The sequence below is a fragment of the Seriola aureovittata genome, chromosome 22 (assembly GCF_021018895.1).
Source record: "Seriola aureovittata isolate HTS-2021-v1 ecotype China chromosome 22, ASM2101889v1, whole genome shotgun sequence".
Classification (NCBI taxonomy): Eukaryota; Metazoa; Chordata; class Actinopteri; order Carangiformes; family Carangidae; genus Seriola; species Seriola aureovittata.
In genome coordinates, this window is record NC_079385.1 from 16,960,627 (window position 1) to 16,983,476 (window position 22,850).

The 22,850-nt window shown below is 39.3% G+C and overlaps 3 protein-coding genes across 11 annotated transcripts in view; 2 read left to right on the top strand and 1 right to left on the bottom strand.

The window, feature by feature from the left end:
* The window catches only part of syt1a (synaptotagmin Ia), a 172,147-nt gene extending 163,044 nt beyond the window's left edge, over positions 1–9,103 (top strand). For all 7 annotated transcript variants that reach the window (XM_056367176.1, XM_056367181.1, XM_056367179.1 and 4 more), the window contains 2 exons: positions 1,850–1,983; positions 4,929–9,103. In XM_056367176.1, coding sequence (XP_056223151.1) covers positions 1,850–1,983; positions 4,929–5,135 — 341 coding nt within the window. In that variant the 3' untranslated portion in view covers positions 5,136–9,103. The remainder of the gene's footprint in view (positions 1–1,849; positions 1,984–4,928) is intronic.
* Positions 9,104–10,950: 1,847 nt separating this feature from the next.
* Positions 10,951–17,490, top strand: LOC130163365 (NADH-cytochrome b5 reductase 3). The gene is made up of 9 exons (XM_056367515.1): positions 10,951–11,111; positions 11,394–11,519; positions 11,724–11,796; positions 12,592–12,698; positions 12,780–12,909; positions 13,018–13,101; positions 14,429–14,514; positions 14,600–14,699; positions 16,651–17,490. Exons 1-9 carry the CDS (start codon positions 11,091–11,093, stop codon positions 16,821–16,823), a joined length of 900 nt encoding a protein of 299 aa, XP_056223490.1. The 5' UTR covers positions 10,951–11,090; the 3' UTR covers positions 16,824–17,490.
* Positions 17,491–17,653: 163 nt separating this feature from the next.
* The window catches only part of LOC130163364 (liprin-beta-1-like), a 44,560-nt gene continuing 39,363 nt past the window's right edge, over positions 17,654–22,850 (bottom strand). For all 3 annotated transcript variants that reach the window (XM_056367514.1, XM_056367513.1, XM_056367512.1), the window contains 9 exons: positions 22,599–22,749; positions 22,187–22,298; positions 22,004–22,092; positions 21,679–21,801; positions 21,453–21,578; positions 20,455–20,643; positions 19,471–19,629; positions 19,230–19,295; positions 17,654–19,134 (listed from right to left, as the gene is read on the bottom strand). In XM_056367514.1, the coding sequence (XP_056223489.1) occupies positions 19,042–19,134; positions 19,230–19,295; positions 19,471–19,629; positions 20,455–20,643; positions 21,453–21,578; positions 21,679–21,801; positions 22,004–22,092; positions 22,187–22,298; positions 22,599–22,749 (1,108 nt within the window). In that variant the 3' untranslated portion in view covers positions 17,654–19,041. The remainder of the gene's footprint in view (positions 19,135–19,229; positions 19,296–19,470; positions 19,630–20,454; positions 20,644–21,452; positions 21,579–21,678; positions 21,802–22,003; positions 22,093–22,186; positions 22,299–22,598; positions 22,750–22,850) is intronic.

A 22,850-nucleotide genomic window follows, 5' to 3' on the forward strand; every position in this document is an offset into this window, starting at 1 on the left:
AAGTCCAGGGAACCAGATTTCCACAATAATAGACCTCCACAAGGGCACAAAACCATTTCTAAAGCTTTGAGGGTTCCCAGGAGCACAGTGACCTCTATTATTGTGAAATGTGAAAGGTCAGAACCACCAGGACTTGTCCTATAGTTGGATGTCTGGCCGAACTGAGTACCAAGGCAAGAAGGGAGTTGGTTAAGGAGGTGGCCAAGAACCCAGTGGTCACTAGCTGAGCTTTAAAAGATCTTTGTGGAGACGGGAGAACTTGGTCCAGGCCATCTCAAGAATAAACATGTGAAACATATATTTTCTGACTTTCTAAATTAATAAGCACCACCTGCAGCAATAAATCGTATTTAGTGAGAATAAAGGGAATGAAGAAGACGAGGACATGTTCTTTGAACCGCAGTAATTATTGCGTCATCACTCATCTTTTGGATCCTTTTGGTTTTCCACTCAGAATTACAGTGGGAGTTATTACATGCTTCAGCTGCCTGTACTTTTCATTAGGATCTCTTTGAATGTGAAAATGAACCATCTCACCTTGTCCCTTTAATGGCTCAATTAAAGCCAAAAACCGCTGTATTTATTTCACAGCTTGACGAGGCGATTACTTCCACTCTCCGCTCGTCAGTTTTCCCTCAGAGCCCAAACAAAGAAGCTAACTCCCCTCTCATCCAATTTAGTTTTGATGACAGTTTGGAGGACGTAAACAAATCAACAGAAGCAGCCTCACGTCATAAATGAAAGCAATGGGTGGTTTGCTGTTTTCAGACACACACTCAACCTGATTGCCACAGAGTGGATGAGGGTGGACAAAGCAGACCACTTGGGTGCTACTTGAGATGGCATTGGGACAGATGAAAATTAGGCTCTTGAATGGCGAAGGTGAACAGAGTAATGGAAGGAGACAGGACTTTCATGGCCATGTTTTACAACCATTGGTCATTGCTTGTTTTGGAGCAATTAATCCATCACATGTTGGTTTAAAGGTGCTGTAATCAATATTTTTATATTTACAGGGAAGATGTTTGTAAAGAGGGGTGGCAAACTCACAGATAATCATCACCTGACTCTGCAGTTCCCCTCAGCACTACAGAGCGTTTTAGCTTCTTTCAGCTCATTGTTTTGGTTGCACGACACAAAGTTAGTAACTAGCTGATTTACATAGTGGAGCATTTAGCAGCCACTCGACTCCACTTGAATAAAAATGTTTCTCTTTGTGTGCTGGATGTGCAAATGTGTAACTGATTGCTAACATGTTCACCATATCAACTTAATAATACAATAATGGGTCAGTTGTGGTAAAAAAAAATAATTAATGCACTAATAGCTATTTGTAAGGTTTGCTATTGCTACATAGCCAGCGTTAGTATTAACAACTGTTTGCTTATCAGTCTAGAAGAAACGTTGCAAGTCCAGCATCAAACTTCATTCCTTTACTCACCCAGAGATGTGTCCAACAGTGGAAAGCATCACCAATGTTAACTCTTGGCGCTATCACGTCTTTTCTTCTACTGAAGTTAGCATGCTAACCAGCTACCCTCAGCCCATCGCGGCCCTTTTCAATAGCAATCCACTGCAGCCTCCAATCTGCCCCGAAGACGTAGCGCTGCTCAGAGGGCGTATTATAACCTCTTGTCTTGTAAACTCAAAGATGACTGAAGCTCTTGTCAAGATGATAATCACCACCACCCGCTCCCGACAAGAAACCTCGTTCAGTGACAGAGAAAACTTACAAATAGTTTTTTTTACTCCTATAATTAATTAAAGGACAGACAAGTAGAAGAAAATCAAAAACACAACAACAAAAAGTGAAAATATGTGTCAAATTATACATAATTTTTGTCTGCAGATCCATATGTGAAGATCCACCTGATGCAAAACGGCAAGAGGCTGAAGAAGAAGAAGACGACAATCAAGAAGAACACCCTCAACCCTTACTACAATGAATCTTTTAGCTTTGAAGTCCCGTTTGAACAAATCCAGGTACATTTTCATCAATTTACAGAAATAATTTATCCAATTACCAAAAGGTATTGTGCTACTCCGCGGGGACAAATTGTACTATAAAGACCAGTGAAGATTTGGTTTCATATAAGCAACTGATAAGTGGGAGCTCATTTACCAAATAATCAGTTTATAGGCTTTTCATCATAACAGCATAATCAAAGGCACTTCAGTTTAAATCAGCCTCGGTTTTGCAATTTGACAAGCCAATTGCTGTGTGGATGTGATTCTCTGCACTTTGTTATCCCCTGTAGCATGTATATCAGTGCTATTTGTAGCATGTCTTACAATGATTACCATGGACATTATGACTTAGGTGAATTTAGCAAAGTGCATACACCAACAACTACGGTATGTGGTGCTTTTGTTGATGCTTTCGCTAAGTTTCAAGACAAAAAAATCTTTCTCCAGATCATTATGAAACAATGGATAAAGAATGCATAAACTGTGCCAGAGAAGAATAGCAATGGAAAAACATAATCTCTTCAGGCAAGACAGTAATTGAGTCAAATTGATTAAGCCTGTCACAGCTCACAAATCACGGGTTTGGGTCCACGAGCCTCAGATTCAATTTAAACTGTGTTGATACCAATCAACCTCGTCCAAATCAAGCCCTTATTTAGTGTTGCTGATACCAGTAGGTTGGCTAAATTTGCATTTCTTGTCTTATCACCTAGAGCCAGGTTGATCATTAAATAATTATTAGTGCCACTGATTGAATCATAAACTTGTTATTGATTGGGTGTATTGAACACTCCTCTGAAAGAGAATGAGAATATTATGCAAGTTAAAAGCACATTTAAAAGACTTAATTTGACTGTGAAGAACCAGTCAAACATAAACGACTACTTAAAGAGGTTGTAGTAAATAATAATGGACTGTTTAAACACCCTCAACTTCATTGACAGTTCTTTAGACTTACTCCCACAATTTAAGCTTTGTTTGCTGTTTTAGAGGAAACAAAGACAGTTTAATTTGTTCATCGATTTCTCAGGAACATTTCTTTTTCCCATCCTGTTAACATTTACAACACATTATACAGACTGCTTATAGAGAGCTACAGATAAAACACTTTGATCAGCGGATGCGGAGTGTTGGATTTGAGTTAACATTGACCTTGGGACTATTTGTGTAATTAATTTAAAGATTTTAATTGTCTCAGAGATTGTGTGGGAATTACAAAGAGTGTTTTCTTTTAATTGGTCTATCTCGTAACACTAACAGGGTTTGTTATTGACTGAGGTTGTTTCACAGTCTCCTCAGCACAGATGCAATTAGCTGTGAAGCACCCAGTGACACCATTTAGATTCATTTGTTTTCATCTATAGTCTCTTACATAGTCACTTTTTCCCCATAATGGGAATAAACTTCCAGGTTTTTGAGTCGCTCATAGATGAAGCTTGAAATATATACAACAATCTAGGTGATAAGAGCTAATTTAAATAGCACATTTTGTACAAAAAAAGGCAATTCACAGTTTTTATATAATGCTTAAAATACATTAAATAAAAATACAGTATGTGAGGAAGTACATAAAGACACAAATTAAGGATTTAACTGCAAGGTGAAGTAAGGTAAGTTAAAGTCTTTATTTAACCTTATTTAAATAAAAAGATATTTATGTTTTTTCCTATTTTGGTTTGAAAATAGAAAAATAAATGGTGTATTTTAAAGGAATCGTTCAATATTTTTGGGAAATATGTGTCTTTACTTTCTTTCTGAGTGTGAGATGGGAAGATTGACACAACTTTCATGCCTGTCTTTAAGTACAGAGCTAGCCTAGCTTAGCATTAAGACTGGAGCCAGGGGGAAACAGCTAGCCTGGCTCACAATTCAAACATTGTTATTAGTTAAACATTGTTAGTTTAATCCAAAGGGTTTATAATGAATTATGATTTGTGGTTTTACGTACCAATAGGTAACAATGAGGTTGCCAGATTTTGTTTTGTTATCCCTTGCTACAGCAAAAGACGTGGCACTGAAGTTTACAAAGCTTCTCGTAGTACTCTTGGACAGACAGGAAGAATGCATTTTTCTAAATATTGAATTAACCCTTTTCAATAATGATGATTATTGGTAAACCAGTTAGAGCCAGGCAATACTGACTGGTCAGGGATAATTAATGAATGAGCCTGATAATTCCCCATGAAACAGTCTGGGTTTAATGAGTAATTTGAAGGTGAACTGTCCCTTTAAAAATCAACTAACCCCAACTGGCCATCTGGGAACCTTATTCAGTATTTCATTACATGGCGGATTAGGCATGGTCTTTTTGAACAGTGGTTCTGTGCACCTGCATGAGCGCAGCGGTGGCTCCGTCTCAGTGTGCCAGTGGATCGAAACTTAATCAGAGCTCTTTGTGCACTAATTCATATTCTCTGCCAGAGATTGATGCCCAGGTCACTTCTCTTTGCAGTGTCCCTTTGAATGAACACATGCTGAGGCTGAGTCACGGACCTCTGAGTAATCAAACATTGCTGCTGTGTTTGGCTCTGAATATAATTGGGGCCTGGTCTTGAGTGTCAGTTACTGTTAATCAACATTGATGTCTGAAGTAGCAACTCTATGTCTGCATTACTGTTGTTAAAGCAATAATCAGGAACACTTTCAAATAGCTTTATAAACAAACAAAATATTTCCCACACTGCAATATGTTGTTTCAGTGTAGTTCACCCACTCCACATCTAGTGGCTCTTTCTTTGAAAGATTCTCAGTCGCACTTTTCTAAACAGAACTTTTGAATAACTATACAACAACAGAAAAACAAACATAAGACAAAAATATATATTTATGACAATGACTATCAACTCTTTTAATTGAAGCAAACTTGGCTTTTAGGAGATGAAAAATAACTGTCAATATGCTGACGACACCTCTGTTTATTTTTATGACTCCCCGCTTCTCCCTCTCTTCCCTCTCTGCAGAAAGTGCAAATTGTTATAACTGTTCTGGACTATGACAAGATCGGCAAGAACGATGCCATCGGCAAGGTCTTTGTGGGCCTCAACAGCTCGGGGACGGAGCTGCGCCACTGGTCCGACATGCTGGCCAACCCCAGGAGACCCATCGCTCAGTGGCACGTGCTGAAGCCTGAGGAGGAGGTGGACGCTCAACTCTCCACCAAGAAATAGGCAGGGCCCTTTCAGCACCTGCCTTGTAGTACTCTTTAGCCAGTATGTGTAAATACCTCAGTGATATATGGGTCCATCCATGTAACCCCCTCTTTAACCCGCCTCACCCAGCTTTACTGCTCCTAATTTCACACACAGTCTTTATTGTTGAATCTCCCTGCGACATCCTGTCCTCTGCTTTTTCTTTTCTATCAGGTTCTCACTTTTTCGCTTTCTCTCTTTTTTTTTTCTTTTTTTTGTTCCATTCTAATTCAGCAGTTTTGTTTTCCATCTTCAAACCCTAAACTGCCCCGACCAAATGCCCCCTTCTTTTAAGCAATATGATCTGTATAGATAGCGCATGACTGAAAGAATTTATTGTACCACAGTTGTATATATAAGTATGCAGACAAAAATGATTTCTAGTTTATGTGTTTGTATGTTGTTACCCGTTTCCTAATCTGTGTATATCTTGATGTTTTTAATAAGATGTTCTATTTTAAATTATGTAAATGCAGATATAGAGGAAAGCCAATATTATATATCCCAGGATTTAAAAATTCTACCTTATTACCTTATTGCATTCCAGAAAAAACAAACAAATTCCAACGTGCAAGACGCTAGTGGAAATATATTCACATTGTAAAGGACGATGTCTGGCTTTAAGTTCAGCAAAGGATCATCACAGACAAGACAAACAGATGAATATATACACACAAAACTCTAAAATACAAGGCCATTAACTGATATGGTTCTGTGGGAAAAATTATGCTGCTGGAAATTATACAAGCACATGATTTCTTACGACTTTTTGTACTTATTTCTCAATCAGAGGACCTATATGTTTTAGCTTGATGCACACCAGAAACAATAGTCAATACAATCCAGTAAGCATTTCATTTCTCCACATTTAGCAGTATCCTCTAAGTGAAATAGGTCCTCGTTTTAAAGGCCATCGTTTCACTTCTTCGGGCTTGTTTTCTTTTCCGACAGTGGAAAATGTTGCCTCCAAAAAAAACAACAAAACAAAACAAAAAAAAAAACCACTCATTTCTTAACCCTTCAGCAACAAACCCCATGTGAAAAAGCACCAAGCTGTAGCCATTGTGTCCTTAAGCTCGTTTAACAATATTTTGTTAACTGCTTACTTTAAACAGCCTTGTCGTTGTTGGAAGTATATCGCATTTAGGCCGGGGTCCGATCTTCGAGATGGAGTTTAAAAAAAGAGTCGCGACTCCTGGTTTTAAGAGGACTATTTTTTAGAGCAATTCAACGTCTTGACTATTTTTCGTAAACTGCATGATTTTTTTTACAATCTTTACTAAAGGCTGGGACGGGGGGAGATCTACTGACACCAGGGGAAGCTCTTCTGATACTATCCCCTTGCCTTCAATCAGAGGAGAGGAAGAAAATCAAGAGTAACTTTGGGTCAATGTAACATTGACGGAGGTTAAGCGAGTTTCTAAACACTGCCATTTTCAGGGAGGTGACTCATGTAGATATCCTCTCTTCATGCACACTCCCACTTGCTAGTGGTTGTAGCTTTGGTTTATTGGGAACAATGTCTTTGGCTGCAATGGTGCCCTGAATCGCAGTCTTTGCTTTGCGTTGCCTTCTCACAGTGACAATAGAGCTAGCCATGTTTTACTGCCAGTTTTAACTTTTTATGTGGCTGCTGTTTTGCACTGGATGTCTTTGAACTAGCTTGTTGACTTCTTTATTAACCATTTCTGGACGATTGTTGGCTTGCTTTATTTCAGGACACCTGCAGGGGGAGCCAGAAATCCTCCTGCTTGATCGGCTTAATTAAAAATGAAGAAAGCAATGATGACAAATCAAGTTTCAGCCAACAGCAGTGGCATCTGTTTCGTTTTCATGTTGGCACAGGACTACACCAGGAGAATGCGAAATAACCGTAAAAGTTAATGGTCTGTGTAGGCTATTAGTCCATCATGTCCTTTACTACGGGTCCAATTAGGAAAGGAATGAGTTTTAATCCATGAAAACCATGAAGTCTCTTATCTTGGAGGAACCTCTTGCATATATTCGATGCTAGCTTCAGGAGGACTTTCTAAATGTTTTCAATGTTATTGTGTAGTTGATAGCACTATTATGAAAAAGCTACTTGTCATTCCATAGGAGTCTCTGAGGACTGCTTTGTGTATCACTGTGACTGCCGTGTGTGCTTAGAGATGTAGACTTATCAGTAGGTAGCGAAACCAGTTTGTTCTGTAGTGATGTCGTAGCGTTTAATGCCATTTTCCCTTCTACACGCAGAGAAAGAAAGAGAGAGCGAGAGCGCATGGCGTCGCCCGACTGCACACGGCCAAAAAAAGCGAAACAAAACAAAAAGACGTTTTATCCGAGTGCAAGCGGGTCGCCTCACACAGCATTTTGTTGAGCACTGTGCAATACTTGTATGTTCATCCCATAGTGTTAACGTGGGTGGCGTAGCCCGAAAAAAAAGATTCTAACCCTAGGTGGATGATTCCAGTCCAGAGAGATGTTTCCTCCTTTCCAGTGAGATGGTTAGGACACAGCACACGTAGATTCAGCTTATAGGTTGGAGCTTGACACCTGCTGACCTCTGTTTAGGGTTCCCTCCCTTTTCACAGGTTTGTTTTTCTCTTCTTGCACACAGTTCCAGCATCAGAAGTTTCAGGGAGTATTAGTTAAATACCAAACGAGATTCTGCATTTAAATATCCCCTTAAAATGCCATGTATATATTTACATAATCATGTCAAAAATGTATATCTAGAATAAATATAAAGTGACATGAATATGATTATTCAGCCGTAAATATCATTCTATCTATCTATCATCCATATACTATTTCTCATCTTTATTTCATTTTTCCTCATGGAGTTTTTTTCAATTATTTGTTATCTGCCCTGTTGATTCAAAACCCCTTTTATATTTGAGATGAAAACTCTGAATGTACAGTATAGACTGTGTTAGTGTAGATTTCTTTAAACGTGAGATTAGATGTACTTTGCACTTTTTGTTGTAAAAAAAAATTGTCATTTTGTTATATTTTTTCAACTATTATGAATTTAATTCATAAACCTCCCTCTCTCCGATAGCATTCCAAAAACCATTGACTATACTTTAATACAGCAGCATTCCCAATCCCTCTTCGCCAGAGGGATCCCTTTATTTGACATGTTTTTACATACGTAGACTCATGAATTCCAGTACAGCTTCAGATCTAAATGTAAAAATGGATTAAGGTACAAGGTAAAAGGCTCTGCAAAAAATATGGCCTGAGCAATTCAACATGAATACTAATGCAAAAAACGGTTGTACTAACGGAATTACCCGATCAAAGCTGAAAGAAAATATCAAACAGAATTCGTGACAGGACACGTGTATAAACGCATCAGGGAATTCAGTAATGGGCAGCATTGCAGAAACCCATTGGATTGCGAGGGGTGTGTGTGTGTGGGGGGGGGGGACCCCACAAAGCAAAAAGCCATTACCTGCACTGCAACGCAATGCTCCTCTTATTACGATTTCCTACCAAAGTATGCACGCATAATCAAATCCCCAAATTCTTCTCTTTGTAAAAGAAAAATATCAAGCTCTCTGTGTGACAAGGAACTCACGATTCTCTCAAGTGACACCGACGAAAAGCCACACTGACCTTTCAAAAACAAAGCTGTGTAAAGTATTAGAATCTGATGCTGTAGAAAGATCCTAGTTGCCTTTGTGTATATCAACTGCCTGCTTGAGTATTTTGTGTGTGGAAATTTTCTCTGTAATCTTGTAGAACTGTTTGGGGTGTTTTTTCCTGCCATATCGCTCGCAGTGACGGCGAGCCTGCTGACAGTTATATTTGCTGTGTATACCTTCATTTTTGACGAGGTGTTTTACAGTTTTGTTTCACTTTGTGTAGTGATTCACTCTGTGGAGTTTTCTGACTGTTGTTATATAACTTCATATACACAAATGATCAATAAAAATGTTTTATTTCCTGTTGATACAGAAGCTTATCATGTCATATTTTCATTTCAGGTGCACCAAGTCTCATCCAAGCATTTATCGAAGTAGAAAAAGACGCTGACACTGCCTCTAATGGTTCCTTTAATAAGAAAACAACCTCGATTACTGTTGCTGCAGTGTTAGTATTGATTGGCAGAAGAGGAATGAGTCACTGCTCCTGCACAAACTCCCCTGTTGTCTAAAAGAAAGGTGCCTGCTTGCTTTGCTTGCATGACAAATTCTAGTTTCATTGATGATGTTTGCTTCTTAAGACTTTGAACTGGCTTTGAATCATCCACAGCAACCTGTTAGAAAGGTCACTACTGCCATCTAGAGGACGTAAAGGAGCATGCCACAAGGTATGAGCGCAGCGATTTTGCCCTGAGCAAAAATCAATTTCTATTAGTGAATATTCACTGATGTCTACTAGAGCCAGAAAACAGCGACAAGAGTTTGTCCTCAACCAAATGTATGATGTCGCATCGATGTGAAGATCGGCTGAGAGGGAATTTGATGATGAGATCACTCCAGGGAGGCAGATTTATAGATTTTAGGCTGCTGCTGCTATTAAGTGAATCTCATTTGGGTGTTGAGGCTCAAAAATCTTATCAGTTAAGACTGTGCTTTGAATTTTTTTTTTGTGGTATTTCACAGCCAGATGTCACACATTTAGATTTGGAAGCTTAAGTATAAACTGAAACAACCGCTTATCACGTTCATATTGCTTTCGTTTCCCCTTCACAGTATAGCTTACATATCAGCTTACTACACAGTGTCTGACAGTATCACATACATACTTTTTCAGGTTGTTTCAGCTTCTTATTGAAGCCATGCAACATTGACACTAAGTGAAAAATTCAAACCCAAAACTCCATGTGTTTTAAGGCTGCACCATTCAATCAAATGGAAATATCTTTCTTTCGGGTCTTCACTAGAATTTAAAATAGAATGAATATGAGTTTAAACCCTTTTTTAAGTGTAAAGTTTGACAGTAAACACTGGTGGTGTCAAAGGTATTTTGCTGCATCAAAAAGCACTTAAATATTTAAAGATCGAATCATTTTCTGTGGATTAAGTGCAACAAAAGATATGATTTGCCATTTATGGAGAGTGAGAAGTTATTTAAAACATACAACTGACATTCAAAGCTTAGAAGGAACATGTCATGATAAGATAAACTTTATTGACACCTTGCAGGGAAACTGAAGTACCACATCCACAACAAAAAATACACAAATGCACAGATGCATAGAACAGATACATATTGGCTGCAACTATTATACACAATATGGAGCATGACAAATAAATATGGAAGTAGAGGAACTAATCACTCCATATATAATCAGAAATTGTATTTGAGCCTGACTTGCCTGGTTTGATTTTTTTAATGACTTCCAGAGAAGACTAAAACCCATTACTGTTGTTTCTGTGGTATCCATTAAAATAATCAGAAGCTGCATGACTGCGTTAGGCTCCATTTCAGCTAAAATATGACCAAGGCAACTATCCCTAATGTGTAGTCTCATCAAACTCCGCATGCACTTTTCTCTAAGCCAGCGGTTAATAGTAGACTTTTATTCTCACACTTGTATTTATTGGGAGCTTTTATTCTGATAATCCAGACAGGAAGTGGCGTTTGAGCAACTTCTTGAAGTTAGCAAAAAGTAGCCGTTATCGTACCGGAAGTATGTACAAAAAAAAATAAAGACCGTTTTATAAAAGCAATAATAAATGTATAATAAAAGTAACATGTTAATGGCTGCATGTATTCATTATAACCGAGTTGCTGGGTGTTATTTAAAAAAAAAAAAAAAAAAAGGTTTTCCAAATCAATGCTTTTACTTTTAAAAACGGTGACCGGAAGTATTGTTTGATCTAGCTAGGCTGTATTACAAGACAGGACGTACTGTCGTCTCAGTTAGGTGCAGTAAACTCGCCTGGTACTGCTCCCTGCAGAGACAACCAACCTTGCAGTTGTCTAAGCGGACTGAAAATGCTGTCCTACATCATTGGTGTAAGTATACTTCAATGCAAAGTAGCCAGACTTCATTTATTTTAACAAATTCCTCTGCGTAAGCTCAGGCTACCATTAGCTAACGTTTAGTTTTCCTGACCCAAGTTCTGGTGGGAGCTTGGCCCGCCCTGCCCACAGGAATTGCCATGACTCATTTCTCCTGTTGTGGATTAAACAGAAATGACTTTAGTTAGACAACGCCCCGCAGAGGTCTCAAACAGTTGGTAGCTAATGCTAGCACGGTGGTCTGAGTCACGCTCCTGCTTCTGACCTTTATCACAGCTGATCCGGGGCGGCTTTGACAGCATCATCAACCTCATCTTCAGACTTTTCTTCTCAAAGAGGAGAGCTGCCATCACCCTAGAGGACCCCAACATTAAATATGCACTGCGGCTGTTAGACAAACAGGTAACCCGTCTGCATATCACGTTACAAACTCTGGGGGTTTGCAAAGATAAAAAAAAAACTACACTGCTGCACATAATCGCCTGTTACTTTGTTTACAAACGCAGCAGATGCGTTCACGCACCACTGTTATTGTTGGTTTTTTGCATGCGTCTTCAATGCAGCTTTCCTTGATTAGAAACTGCTGTGTGTTTGTTGCTTGTTCAGATCGTCAGCCATGATACAAGAAGGTTCCGCTTTGCTCTGCCTTCTGCTGAACACATCCTCGGTCTCCCAATCGGTTAGTATGTGCACTCACACGTTATCAGTATGTAACACATTCAGGAAACTTTAACTCAAAATACAGTGACACCTGCATGTATGAGAACAAAAACACATAATATATTATATAAGGGAATTAAAGTATGGTGTTGCACAAATAAATGTAAGGTGTGTATACTGCAGAGAGCTCCTTCTGTTTAGTTTAGAGCTGCAATGATCAACTGTTTAGTCAATCGAAAGAAAATGAATCAACATATATTTTGACAATCAACTAACTTGTTTGTCATTTTTCAAGAAGATATACCAAACATTTCCAGCCTGTCTGTCAAATTAAAGTATTTGCTGCTTTTCCTTGTCTTATATAGTAACTTTGTTGCTTTGGATAGAAGCATCTGCCAAATGAGTAAATGTTATGTAAATATACTGAACATCTTCAGGTTTTTGACTGTCGGTTGGTCAGAACAAGCATCTTGAATGTGTCTTGGGTTCTTAGAAATTGTGAGGAGCTTACTTTTTGAATTTTACTACACTAAAAGATTAATCAAGATGTTAGTTGCAGCCAATATTCAGTTTAATATCATAATAGACCAAAGGAAACAAATCCTCCTTTTTGGAGAAGCTGGAACCAGAGACGGAAACGATTTATTGATTATCAGAGTAGTTGTAGCTTCATCGTCTGTGGATTGAATTCTGTTTTGAGCAACACTTTGATACATTACATTGGTTTTAACATAAATTTAAGTAGCATTACAATAATAGTAATCAAGCATATGTGATGTGAAGCTGCTGAAATCATCTGTGTTTTTGTTCCCAGGGCAGCACATCTATTTGTCTGCAAAGATCGACGGTAAACTGGTCGTCCGTCCGTACACGCCGGTGTCCAGTGATGACGACAAAGGCTTCGTGGACTTGGTGGTGAAGGTGAAGCCTGAAGGAAAGTTGTTTCTCTTGCATATAAAACTGCCAATTTACTTTTCTAAACTAATTTCTCCTTGTTGATAGATTTACTTCAAAGATGTTCATCCCAAATTCCCTGAGGGAGGGAAGATGAGTCAGTACATGGAGAGCCTCAAGATCAACGACACTATTGACTTCAGAGGACCCAGCGGCCTTCTCGTTTACAAGGGCAAAGGTGGGCACCATAGCAAGATGCCCTAATATAAGAGATGAACCATAGTTGGGTTTCCTGATGATACAAATTGAGCTTCAGATGTTTGATGCTGTGAATTTCCCTCCGCAGGAGTTTTTGCCGTTCAGCCGGATAAAAAGTCTCCAGCTGTGACCAAGACGGCCAAACATGTGGGCATGATTGCTGGAGGGACGGGTAAGTCAAACCTCCATTTTCATTCATACTGATAAAGCACTTTTTCCTCAACATGTCTCATCTCATGATCAGTGTGGTTTGTAGATAACGGCACACTGCACTCCTCCACTCATCACACCCGCAGGACTGTGTCTAAAAACAGAACTCTGCTCTGGTTTTTCTGTATTCATTTTAGGGCTGTTAATGATTATCTTCATTAACGATCAATCTGGCAGTTATTTTCTCACTTAGGTGATTATTCATTTGGTCCACAAATGTCAGATATGTCATCAAGTTGACCAGAAGTCCAAAACCTAAATATAAATATATAACTATATGCTAATAAAATGGTATTTTGATTCAACAAATGGATTAATCAACTAATCATTGCAGTTCTAGTTCACTACCAATTAAGATAAATAAAATGATTTGCGATATTAACAATCCCACCTCTGCTGGGAAATGCTGGCAGAGCGTCGGCCTGATGTTACTGAACCTTTCTTAATCAATTAAAAAAAAAAAAAAAAAAAAGTGGAGCCTAATGCTACTGGAGGAAGAGCACTAAGCTTTATTAGAAACACCTGTGCGCCTGCTTATTCAATCCAATCAGCCAATCATGTGGCAGCAGTGTAATACATAAACTCCTGCAGGTCAGGAGCTTCAGTTAATGTTCACACAAAGCATCAGAATGGGTTTAAAAATTAATCTCAGTAACATGTTGGTGATGGTGGCAGACGGGCAGGTTTGAATGTTTCTAAAACAGTTGATCTGAGATTTTCACACACAACAGAGTTGAAACTGTTCAGAACAGGAACCTCCAGAAGAATCCGTGTTTGTTTACGCTGTTCCATTTAAAGTTCGTTTTTCTCACGAAGTGGCACGAAATCTGAAGCAGAAATCTTTTTTCTTGATTTTTACACTAGTACATGAATGCACCAGTCGCTGTGGTTAGAAATACACTACATAGTCAAGCCTGTGGAAACCTGAACACTACATCCACATGTGATTGTTGAACAGGGAGGGGTTGTTGCTTTTGGGTTGTTTGCTCACTCTGTCATATCTGATGAGCCCACACCGTCCTGAGTTTCTCACTGTTAAAGTCTGAGTGAATTACAAGTAAAGACATTTGTAAATTTGATGTGGCTCGTTTTGTACGTGAATATTTAATAGATGATAGAGAAAATTTTCAGGGGCTTAAAGGTTTTTCTTTAATTGGAGTCCAGACCAAAAGCACAGCCACATATTTTTGGCCATATATTATATGATTGACAAATGACAGTAATTTTGTGTCTGAAGATAACTCGACAAAACCTTGACCCTCCTTCTGTTTTCTTCTGTTTTCCTGCAGGGATCACTCCCATGCTGCAGCTCATCACAGCAGTGATGAAGGATCCACAGGACAAGACAGTGTGTCACCTGCTGTTTGCCAACCAGGTGAGTTTCACTGGCCAGGGTCACCTCATGGTGGTGGTTTGTATTGGTTAAAAAGCTAACACCTCTCTGTCTCTGTGTCTCTCAGACTGAGAAAGACATCCTGCTGCGGCCGGAGCTGGAGGAGATTCAAGTCAACCACCCAGACCGGTTCAAGCTGTGGTTCACCCTCGACAGGGCACCTGAAGGTAACTCCAACAACAGGTGTCATGAAGTCTGAGAACAGCCTGAATATTGGTGCTGCCAACACTCTGGTTCCTCTCACTGCAGTATTATACTGCAGACAACAGCTCACATGGTAAATTCAGTGTTAGGAACATTTCCGCAGCACTAATTTCATTACGTTATACCCACCATTCATTTTATTTTTTTATTGTATGACTTCCTTCTATGAGACTCGGTTTCAAACAGAAGTAATAAATGTGATAGGTCAGAATACAATACAACAATTTAGGACCAGTGAAGTAAACTCAATTACAGGCATCCAACAGTTAAATATTAATAACATAAATAATAAATGCCTAATACATAAAATATCAAACAGAGAAATAAGAAATAATGTTTTCATGGATACTTAATCAAATCAAAGTAAAAGTTTCTTTGCTTTACTCCCATAAATGTTAAGCTACTGTCATTGACTCAATACTGACAGATGTTTTTTCACATTAAGAGCCTACCTATGAAAGAAAGGCTGCCAGACTTTTAATGTGAAAAGAGGAGTCATGATAGTTTAATGCTGTGCAAATAGACATTATACTAGATAAATAGAAGTTTGTATTTAACAGGAGAACAGGGGACATTAGAAATAAAGGACTATAATATAAACCTGTTCCAGATGAAGGTCTGGTTCCCTCTTTGCTTCCCTCTGCCATGGAGGAAAATAAAGGCCCTAGGCAGAATTGGAAGTTACAGTATTAATCAGCAGGAAGTAGTTTATAAATTATATCTTGGGCTGCAACTAACGATTTTTCATCAATAATTAATAAGATGATTATTTCCTTTATTAATAAACCATCTGTAAATTTCAGGAAATAGGATTAAATAAATCTAAAGTGATGTCTTCAAAGTGCTTATCTTGTCAGGGTGAAAGTTCAAAACCTCTTAAACGTGACATATGATTAACCAGTTTCTCCCTAATCAGATTGTGGGTCAGTTAATCTGTGAATCGTTTCAGCTCAGCTGTGTATTCCTGTCACATTCTGTTTGATGCCGTTTCTGAGAAGAACGTGAAGCGCAGAGGAAGTAGCTGGTGATATTTTGTCTGATACTGAAGCTCTGAGGCGTCTGTGGTGCACGCTGGGTTTTGGTTTAGGAAGCTCAAATCACACAAATTAAATTCATAATTGTTTTATTATTTAATTATTATATCAAAATGTATAATTTTTTCATCGGTCTCAAACATAAAGAAAGATTTTATTTGTGTGTGTGAAAACAAAGGTCATAACATCAGACATCAAAGGACTGCTTGTTAAAGCAGCAGCAGTGTTTGGATTTGTCCATCGTCAAAAAGAAGAAACTATTTTGAAAGTCGATTTCTCATGTAGGTCATTTCCAGCCTCTCAGAAGGTTTTTCCTTTCTTTGTTTGATGTGACTGTAAATTTATTATCTTTGGGTTTTGGGCTGTTGGTTGGACACAACAAGATGTGAGGACGTCACCTTTTGGATTTGTGAAATTGTGATGAAGCGCTTGGAGCCCAAACAATTAATCATGAAAATAATCTGCAGATAAATTGTTAATGACGATAATCATTAGTTGCAGCTATACTGCAGTTGATGGAAGAAATATTCTGATCCTTTATTTAAATACTGAAATATCACTTTACCTTTGTAGTTCAACAGTAAAGCACTGCATCATATTTTATAAGCTTTTCATAAGTTTTCCATATAAAAATCTGAAAATACAATATTTCTCTCTGAAATGTTATGAGGTGACACAAAATGAAAATACTCAAGTAAATGTAATGGGTCCTCACCAGTAGGTGTCACTGGTGTACACTGTTGAATGAGTAGTGAATGTATTGGTGATTTAATTGGAAAGTGTCGTTTTGCCATCACTACTGAAAGTTAATAGGATCCTAACGAACATGAACCTTCTTATGTTGAGTGGTTTTTAAAAACTCTGGCCTCCTCTGTTTCAGACTGGGAGTACAGCCAAGGCTTCATCAGTGAGGACATGGTGAGAGACCACCTGCCTCCTCCCGGTGACGACACCTTCATCGTCATGTGTGGACCGCCGCCGATGATCCAGTTCGCTTGCAACCCCAACCTGGACAAAGTCGGCCACTCCGAGAGCCGCAGGTTCACCTTCTAGACGTCCGTCCACGCCGAGGAATCGAGGTTTGGGAACGAAGGGCGGTTAATTATTATCTGTACCCCAAAGCATTAAAGCACTCATATAGTGACAGTGGGTATTGCACTATGTTTACTGTTTTTATGCCATGATATTCATCATGCAACAGAATCACAGCGAGGACCAAATCATGTCAGTAGTAAGTGAGATGGAAGGGAAGAAGACTTGTTTAGGGTTAGAGATGAATTTGGAGTGGGATCATTCAGATGGGAAAAGGAGAATTAGACAGTTTGATGTTGTGGGAAAATGAAGATGTGATTCCAGATGTGTTGCAAAACAAACCCACTGTCCTGCTGTGGCCTCAGTTTCAATATCAGAAGAGTTGAGGTTTACTGGCTTTTTTCTGAGTGCCTTAACACCTGCAAGTTTTTTTTTTTATGCACACTATCAGAATTTGTTAGCACTTGCTTAATTTATACAGAATCATTAGTTATTCCATTACAGCTGTTGAGAATGTGTTACAGAGTTATTTCTGCCGTGTACCTGTTGTCCCCAGATGATGTCTATATTTTGCTAGAACATGATTGTTGAACGTGATGTGGTTACTGAGACGACGTCTTTGCTTCAAGTCCGGCATCAGTGGCTACTTGTGTTTGAATATGCAACATAAAAGTCAATTGCTACTGAATTATTGATGCGCAGCTTTTTTATTATGTTGTTTTATGATGCTACACTAATCAGACCATCAAAGCTAAGTATCACCCTCATTTGCAAGTGTTTGATAATAACTGTTTTAGCATCTCACTTGACCATCTAAGTGAAATGCTATTGATAGTAAAGACAAAGAAAAATGCATTTTCTTTTTTATTACAAAAAATTTAAAAACACAATGTAGAATAAAATCATAATTTGGTATGCAAGAGAATAGGTTTGGCTAATTCTTTGTAGAAACAATGACTTTGGTTTCCATGGTTACTTTCATTCATGCTTTTTCTCAAAGTTATAGTTCAGCATTTTGGGAAACGTGCGTCTTTGTTTTCTTACTGGGAAATTAGATTGATCTCATTTCTATCTGTCCATTTAAATATGAAGCTACAGGAGATGCTAAACTTAGCTTAGCATAAGGACTGGACACAGTTAGCCTGGATCTATCCAAAAGTTAAACAGGCACCTAAAGCTCACTGACATGTTTAATCTGCACAAAAACAAACAGTTACATGCTGAGACTGTTTTGTGGTGAAAAGTGTTCAGATTAAACAAGTGAAATACAACATTAATGAGCTTTAGAGCTGCTGGTAGGACAGAGCTAGGCTAACTGGTTAGCACCTCCTGGCTGGGAACAGAAAATAGGTTTTAGTCTTCTTACCTAATCCTTGGTGAAAAAGCAAATCAGCATATTTCCCAAACATTTCTCACTTCCTCTAACAGTATCTGGCCTCTAACCGTTTTAGTGTTTAGGCATCAGTGTGCGTCTGAGATTTGTGTTAACACTAATAATATTTAGGTGAGCAAAATCATGTCTGGTGCTTACAGCTTTTAAAAATGTCAGTTTCTGCCCAGTAACAGTGGACAGTCCCAGATGATTAACAGAGCAAGTGTCATAAGAACTATTTCTTCAATAGAAAGTAGTTCACAGCAGGTTCTGCAGGTTAATGGCGGGTAACCTGACACTTTCTGGAAAGACGCTGCTGGAAAAAAAATGTGAAATGTAATTTTTTAGTTTAAAGCTTTGAGCACCGCTGAGTATTGGAGTGGAGACAAATCTCAGACACCTGAACAAACCAAAACCATCTTTGCAGCCAGATACAATCAGAAATAAAGATGACATAAAGCAACTTTACGTACCACAAATAAAACTTAATCTGACTGCTGCTGTGGACAAGAAAACTCAAGAGCTACAGTCAAGAGGAATAACAGCTGAGGGTGGGTCCTTAAAATAAGGGGAAAGAAACAAACACTGATTACTGAAAACACAGTGCTTGAATAATAAAGTAATTGAAGGAGGAGGTACATTAATGCAATAACATCTTGCATTTTCAGTTCATGCATTACATTTGACAGCTTCAATAAATATATATGGTCCTGGAGGATATGGCTGTACTTCTGAAAGATGAAAACACTGTATAAGCAGAGGTCTCACATGTTCTACTAAAGAGGTGGGTGGGATGAATTTGAGGACGGTGTTGGCACAGTTTGATCTTTTTCCACACAACTTAGCTTAAGGAGCTCAGCATCTTGATCATATGTGGGGAGTGTCGTGTCTCTGTGCTGCGTCGATGTCGGGTGGGCAGACTGAGATCTCCTGGAAAAACTCATCGTCTTTCAGCATGCTCTGAAACACACACACACACGAGCAGAGGGAATGAAGGAAGCTCAAAAGATTAACTCGGGTTTGTACACCAAGTTCATATTTGGTCAGTTTCTCACTGTCAGATTGTTGATTCCCTCAGAAAAAGCTCCAATCTGCCTGACAGTCCCCTCAGAGTCTTCCATCTGCCAAAAAACACAAACTGAGGATCAGATCATCGAAGGAAACTCAAACACAAAGTACAGAAATTAATTCAAACCGCTTTAATCACAAGCCAAAGAAAAGTATTCATCGAATTTTATTAAGAAATCCAGTAAAGAAGCTAAACAGAAGAAGAAGTGTCTGCATCTGTCTTTGTACCTGTTCCAGGTGGTCAAGGTTACCCTCGTAGATTCGGGCCCCTCTCTGGAAGCTACTGTTTTTGGGCATTTCCACGTTCAAGGGGCAGATGTACTCCTCACCATCATCCTGACGTTTCTTTCTCAGAGTGCCAAAACCACCGAATGACAGGCGTCTGGGCTGGAAGAGAGAAACAGACAGTCAGCAGGTGGGTGTGAGTTTTTGAACATGATTGACAAGTTTACTGATACTCAGTGCTTTGTGTTAATTGATCGACAGAAACTTAAACATTTCCAGCTTTTCTTTGCCTCCTGTATTAGAGGGTGAGAACTCGGGGCCTGTTCAGTCACGTTGGCCAAACAAGAGGCAGCAAACATTTGACTTTTAAGCCACCAGCTGGCCGAGTTAACAATACTATTTTTATCTTATGATTTATGGTTAGCAACAGCTAAACACAGGTTCTGTTAGTGTTCAGAGCAGGAGTGCTGCTGTAGCCTACTGTGTGTGTGACATTGTATAATGTGTGTCTACCTATAGTCTATAAAACAATGCCTTTTGAGAAGGAGCCCACACGTGTATTCAGGATAAACAGACAAACTGTGACCATGGTAACACAAACTCAGTGTTTCAGCTTACATTAACTGCGTCAGGCCTGGATCTCGTTCAGACAGAAATATGCAGCCTGACCCACTCTGTCCTATTTAGTCTACTAAATTCCTAAAGCCAGAGGTGTTAGTTTCAGACTTATTTTAGTATCATCTGTTTTTGTTGGCTGAACTTTCTGGATATACAGTTGACCGATATCGATCTGATATTCCCAAACATTACACTCACTGTTTAGCTTTAGTGTCCTGCGTCCTACAATTCATTCATTCAGTTAATGTGGAAAATAAAAGCCTGTTAATCTGTTGTTGTTTTTTTTCTGCAATAATAAGTGAAACTGAAGCTGGTGTCACCACGGTGACAGAGAGGGATTTGTTTGTGTGGCAGTGGACGGGCAGGTACCTTGACCTTGGCCGTGGCGGTGAGGACGGTGTAGTCTGGGTTTTCCAGACAGTCCTGCTTGAGCCGCTGCGCCTCCGAGCCGATGAGCAGGTGGAAATGTGTGGCCAGGTGGCGTCTCAGCAGGGTTTTGTTGGGAGGGATGTTGAGCAGAAGGGCGAGTGCTTCCACGTTGAAGCGCGGCTCCAGCACCTTCAGAGCAGATAGATATTTGAGCAAGCGTCATGGGGAGAGGTCAAAGACAGAAACAGAACTGAGGGGAAAAAAATTTGAATGTAGAATCACAGCAGGGAATTTTTTTAATGCAAAAACAGACTACTGTTGTTCTTAAATCATAAAGTGAGACTGCCTCCAGTAAAGGACTGAAAGAGGATAACACAAGTAAGTATCTCTCTCTGTAAGCTGCTGCCATGGAGTTAAATCCTTCAGGCTTTAAGGCAAAGACTAAACAATGGCTGCTCGATAATATTAAAAAAGCATATGATCTACAAAGACCTCTCCTAAAAGCTCAGGGAGATATAAATATTATATATAAGATACATGTTCTCTAATAGAAAGTGGATCTCAACATAGTTTCATAATTTAACTTAATACTTATATCTTAAACCGTCACAATCTACTCTTTATTCATTTAATTTAGTTTTCTAGTTGTTTGATTATTATTTTCTCAAACCTTAATGTCGGCTATTAAATGCCTGTCTCTGGCTTGATAAACTGTCGGTGGATTGTGTAAACACCAGGGACACTGATGGAGATAAATCCAGGACTTAATCTGCGGTGTTTATTTTTATAAATATTAGAAAATTGTCAAGAAATAAACCAAATATAAGTAATTGATAGCAGGTAGATTGTCCCTATTGTTTGACATTAAATTTCAGGATTAAGTATGATCTATTCTCTGCTGTTCCCACATTAGTCCACTTCCCCAATGAGATGGATACACTTCATCTAATTTACCAAAACTTTCATCTAATCCTGATCCTTTGTCCCTGCTCACTCACCATCAGTCCTCCATGAACACCGCTGCCTCTCAGATTTGGGGCGTATTCAGCTAAATCCACAGATCGGAGCCACTCCATCACTCTGTGGTTGGTCCATTGGGAGATCTCTGCCGGTGTGATGTTGTTCTGGACAGAGACGAGGGAGTAAAAAAAACCCAGCTTTTAGAAGTACGTTATTTAAACTAAAAGGAAAAGGAGATACAGGCTGTGGCTTCCTGTGTGATACCTCATCAGAGGGTCGTCGCCTGAGACAGCTGGGCTCGTAGGAATTGAGGCGGAGGACCTGAATGGCTCTCTTGATGCTGAGGTGATGGAGAACACTGCCCACCTTCAGAGACAGCAAGTCCTCCTGGGAAACAGCCACAGGATCAAACAACAACAAAGAGGTATCACACAGTCGTGTCACCTGTTGAATGATTTATTCTGAGGGAAAGTTCAGTCAGAATATAAAAGAATCTGAATATAAAAGTTTCTTCTCACTTTAATGTCACATGAGTTCAACAGGCTCCAGTGCAACGTGACGGGGTTTTAAAAAAGAAAAAGCAGCTCACCACTGTCATGTAGTGCAGCATGCGTCCATCAACACGAGCCTCATCAAAGTGACTCTTGTACTGCGGGAGGCCGATGTCATCCAGCCATCCTGGAATAAAGAAACACCAGTTTGTTTAAATTAAAGGTTGTGGGTGACAGTACGAGTTCTTTGGTTTATAGTTGTTTGCTGTTGTCACACTCACTGGTCACCCAGTTGTGATCCAGTTTGCCCCTCAGGTCGTCCTCTTCTGACCCAAGAGCCTGCAAGGCCAGCTGCAGCTTCTTCCTGTAGAGGGGCTGCTTCATTCCCAACTCCTGAACAGAGCAACAGAACATCATTCACAGGAAACTCCTACAGGCGGCAACAGTGGAGCCGAGGCATCTGAGAGAAATGCTGCATCTCATTTCTTTCTTTTGTCCTTGTCCCATCATCAAGTAACATCACGTTCACTATTCATGAAACTGAAACAAATGCTTTGGAAGTTTAAAAGTGAATTTTTTTAAGTTTAACTTTGCCATATAATAAATCTCATTCTGAGTTTCTGTTAAATGCCTGGCAGAGATTTTGGACAAAAAAAAGTATATACATTCTGTATTGCTGTACTGCTGCCCTACCTTCTCCAGATCATGCTGTGACGCCTGCAGTAGTGTTTGTCCTGATTTGATCCAGCTCTGTCCCTGGGCAGCGCATAACCCGAGGCCTTGCTCATGCAGCCATCCACAGACTTCATCCTTACTCCACCGCGAGAAAGGAACATCAACAGCACTGAACAGGGACAGAGAGAGAACAAGTAACACCCCTGAAGTGTAAAGACAACTGTACCTGATGAGAACCAGCAAGTAATGTATATACAGTATCTGTAGCTG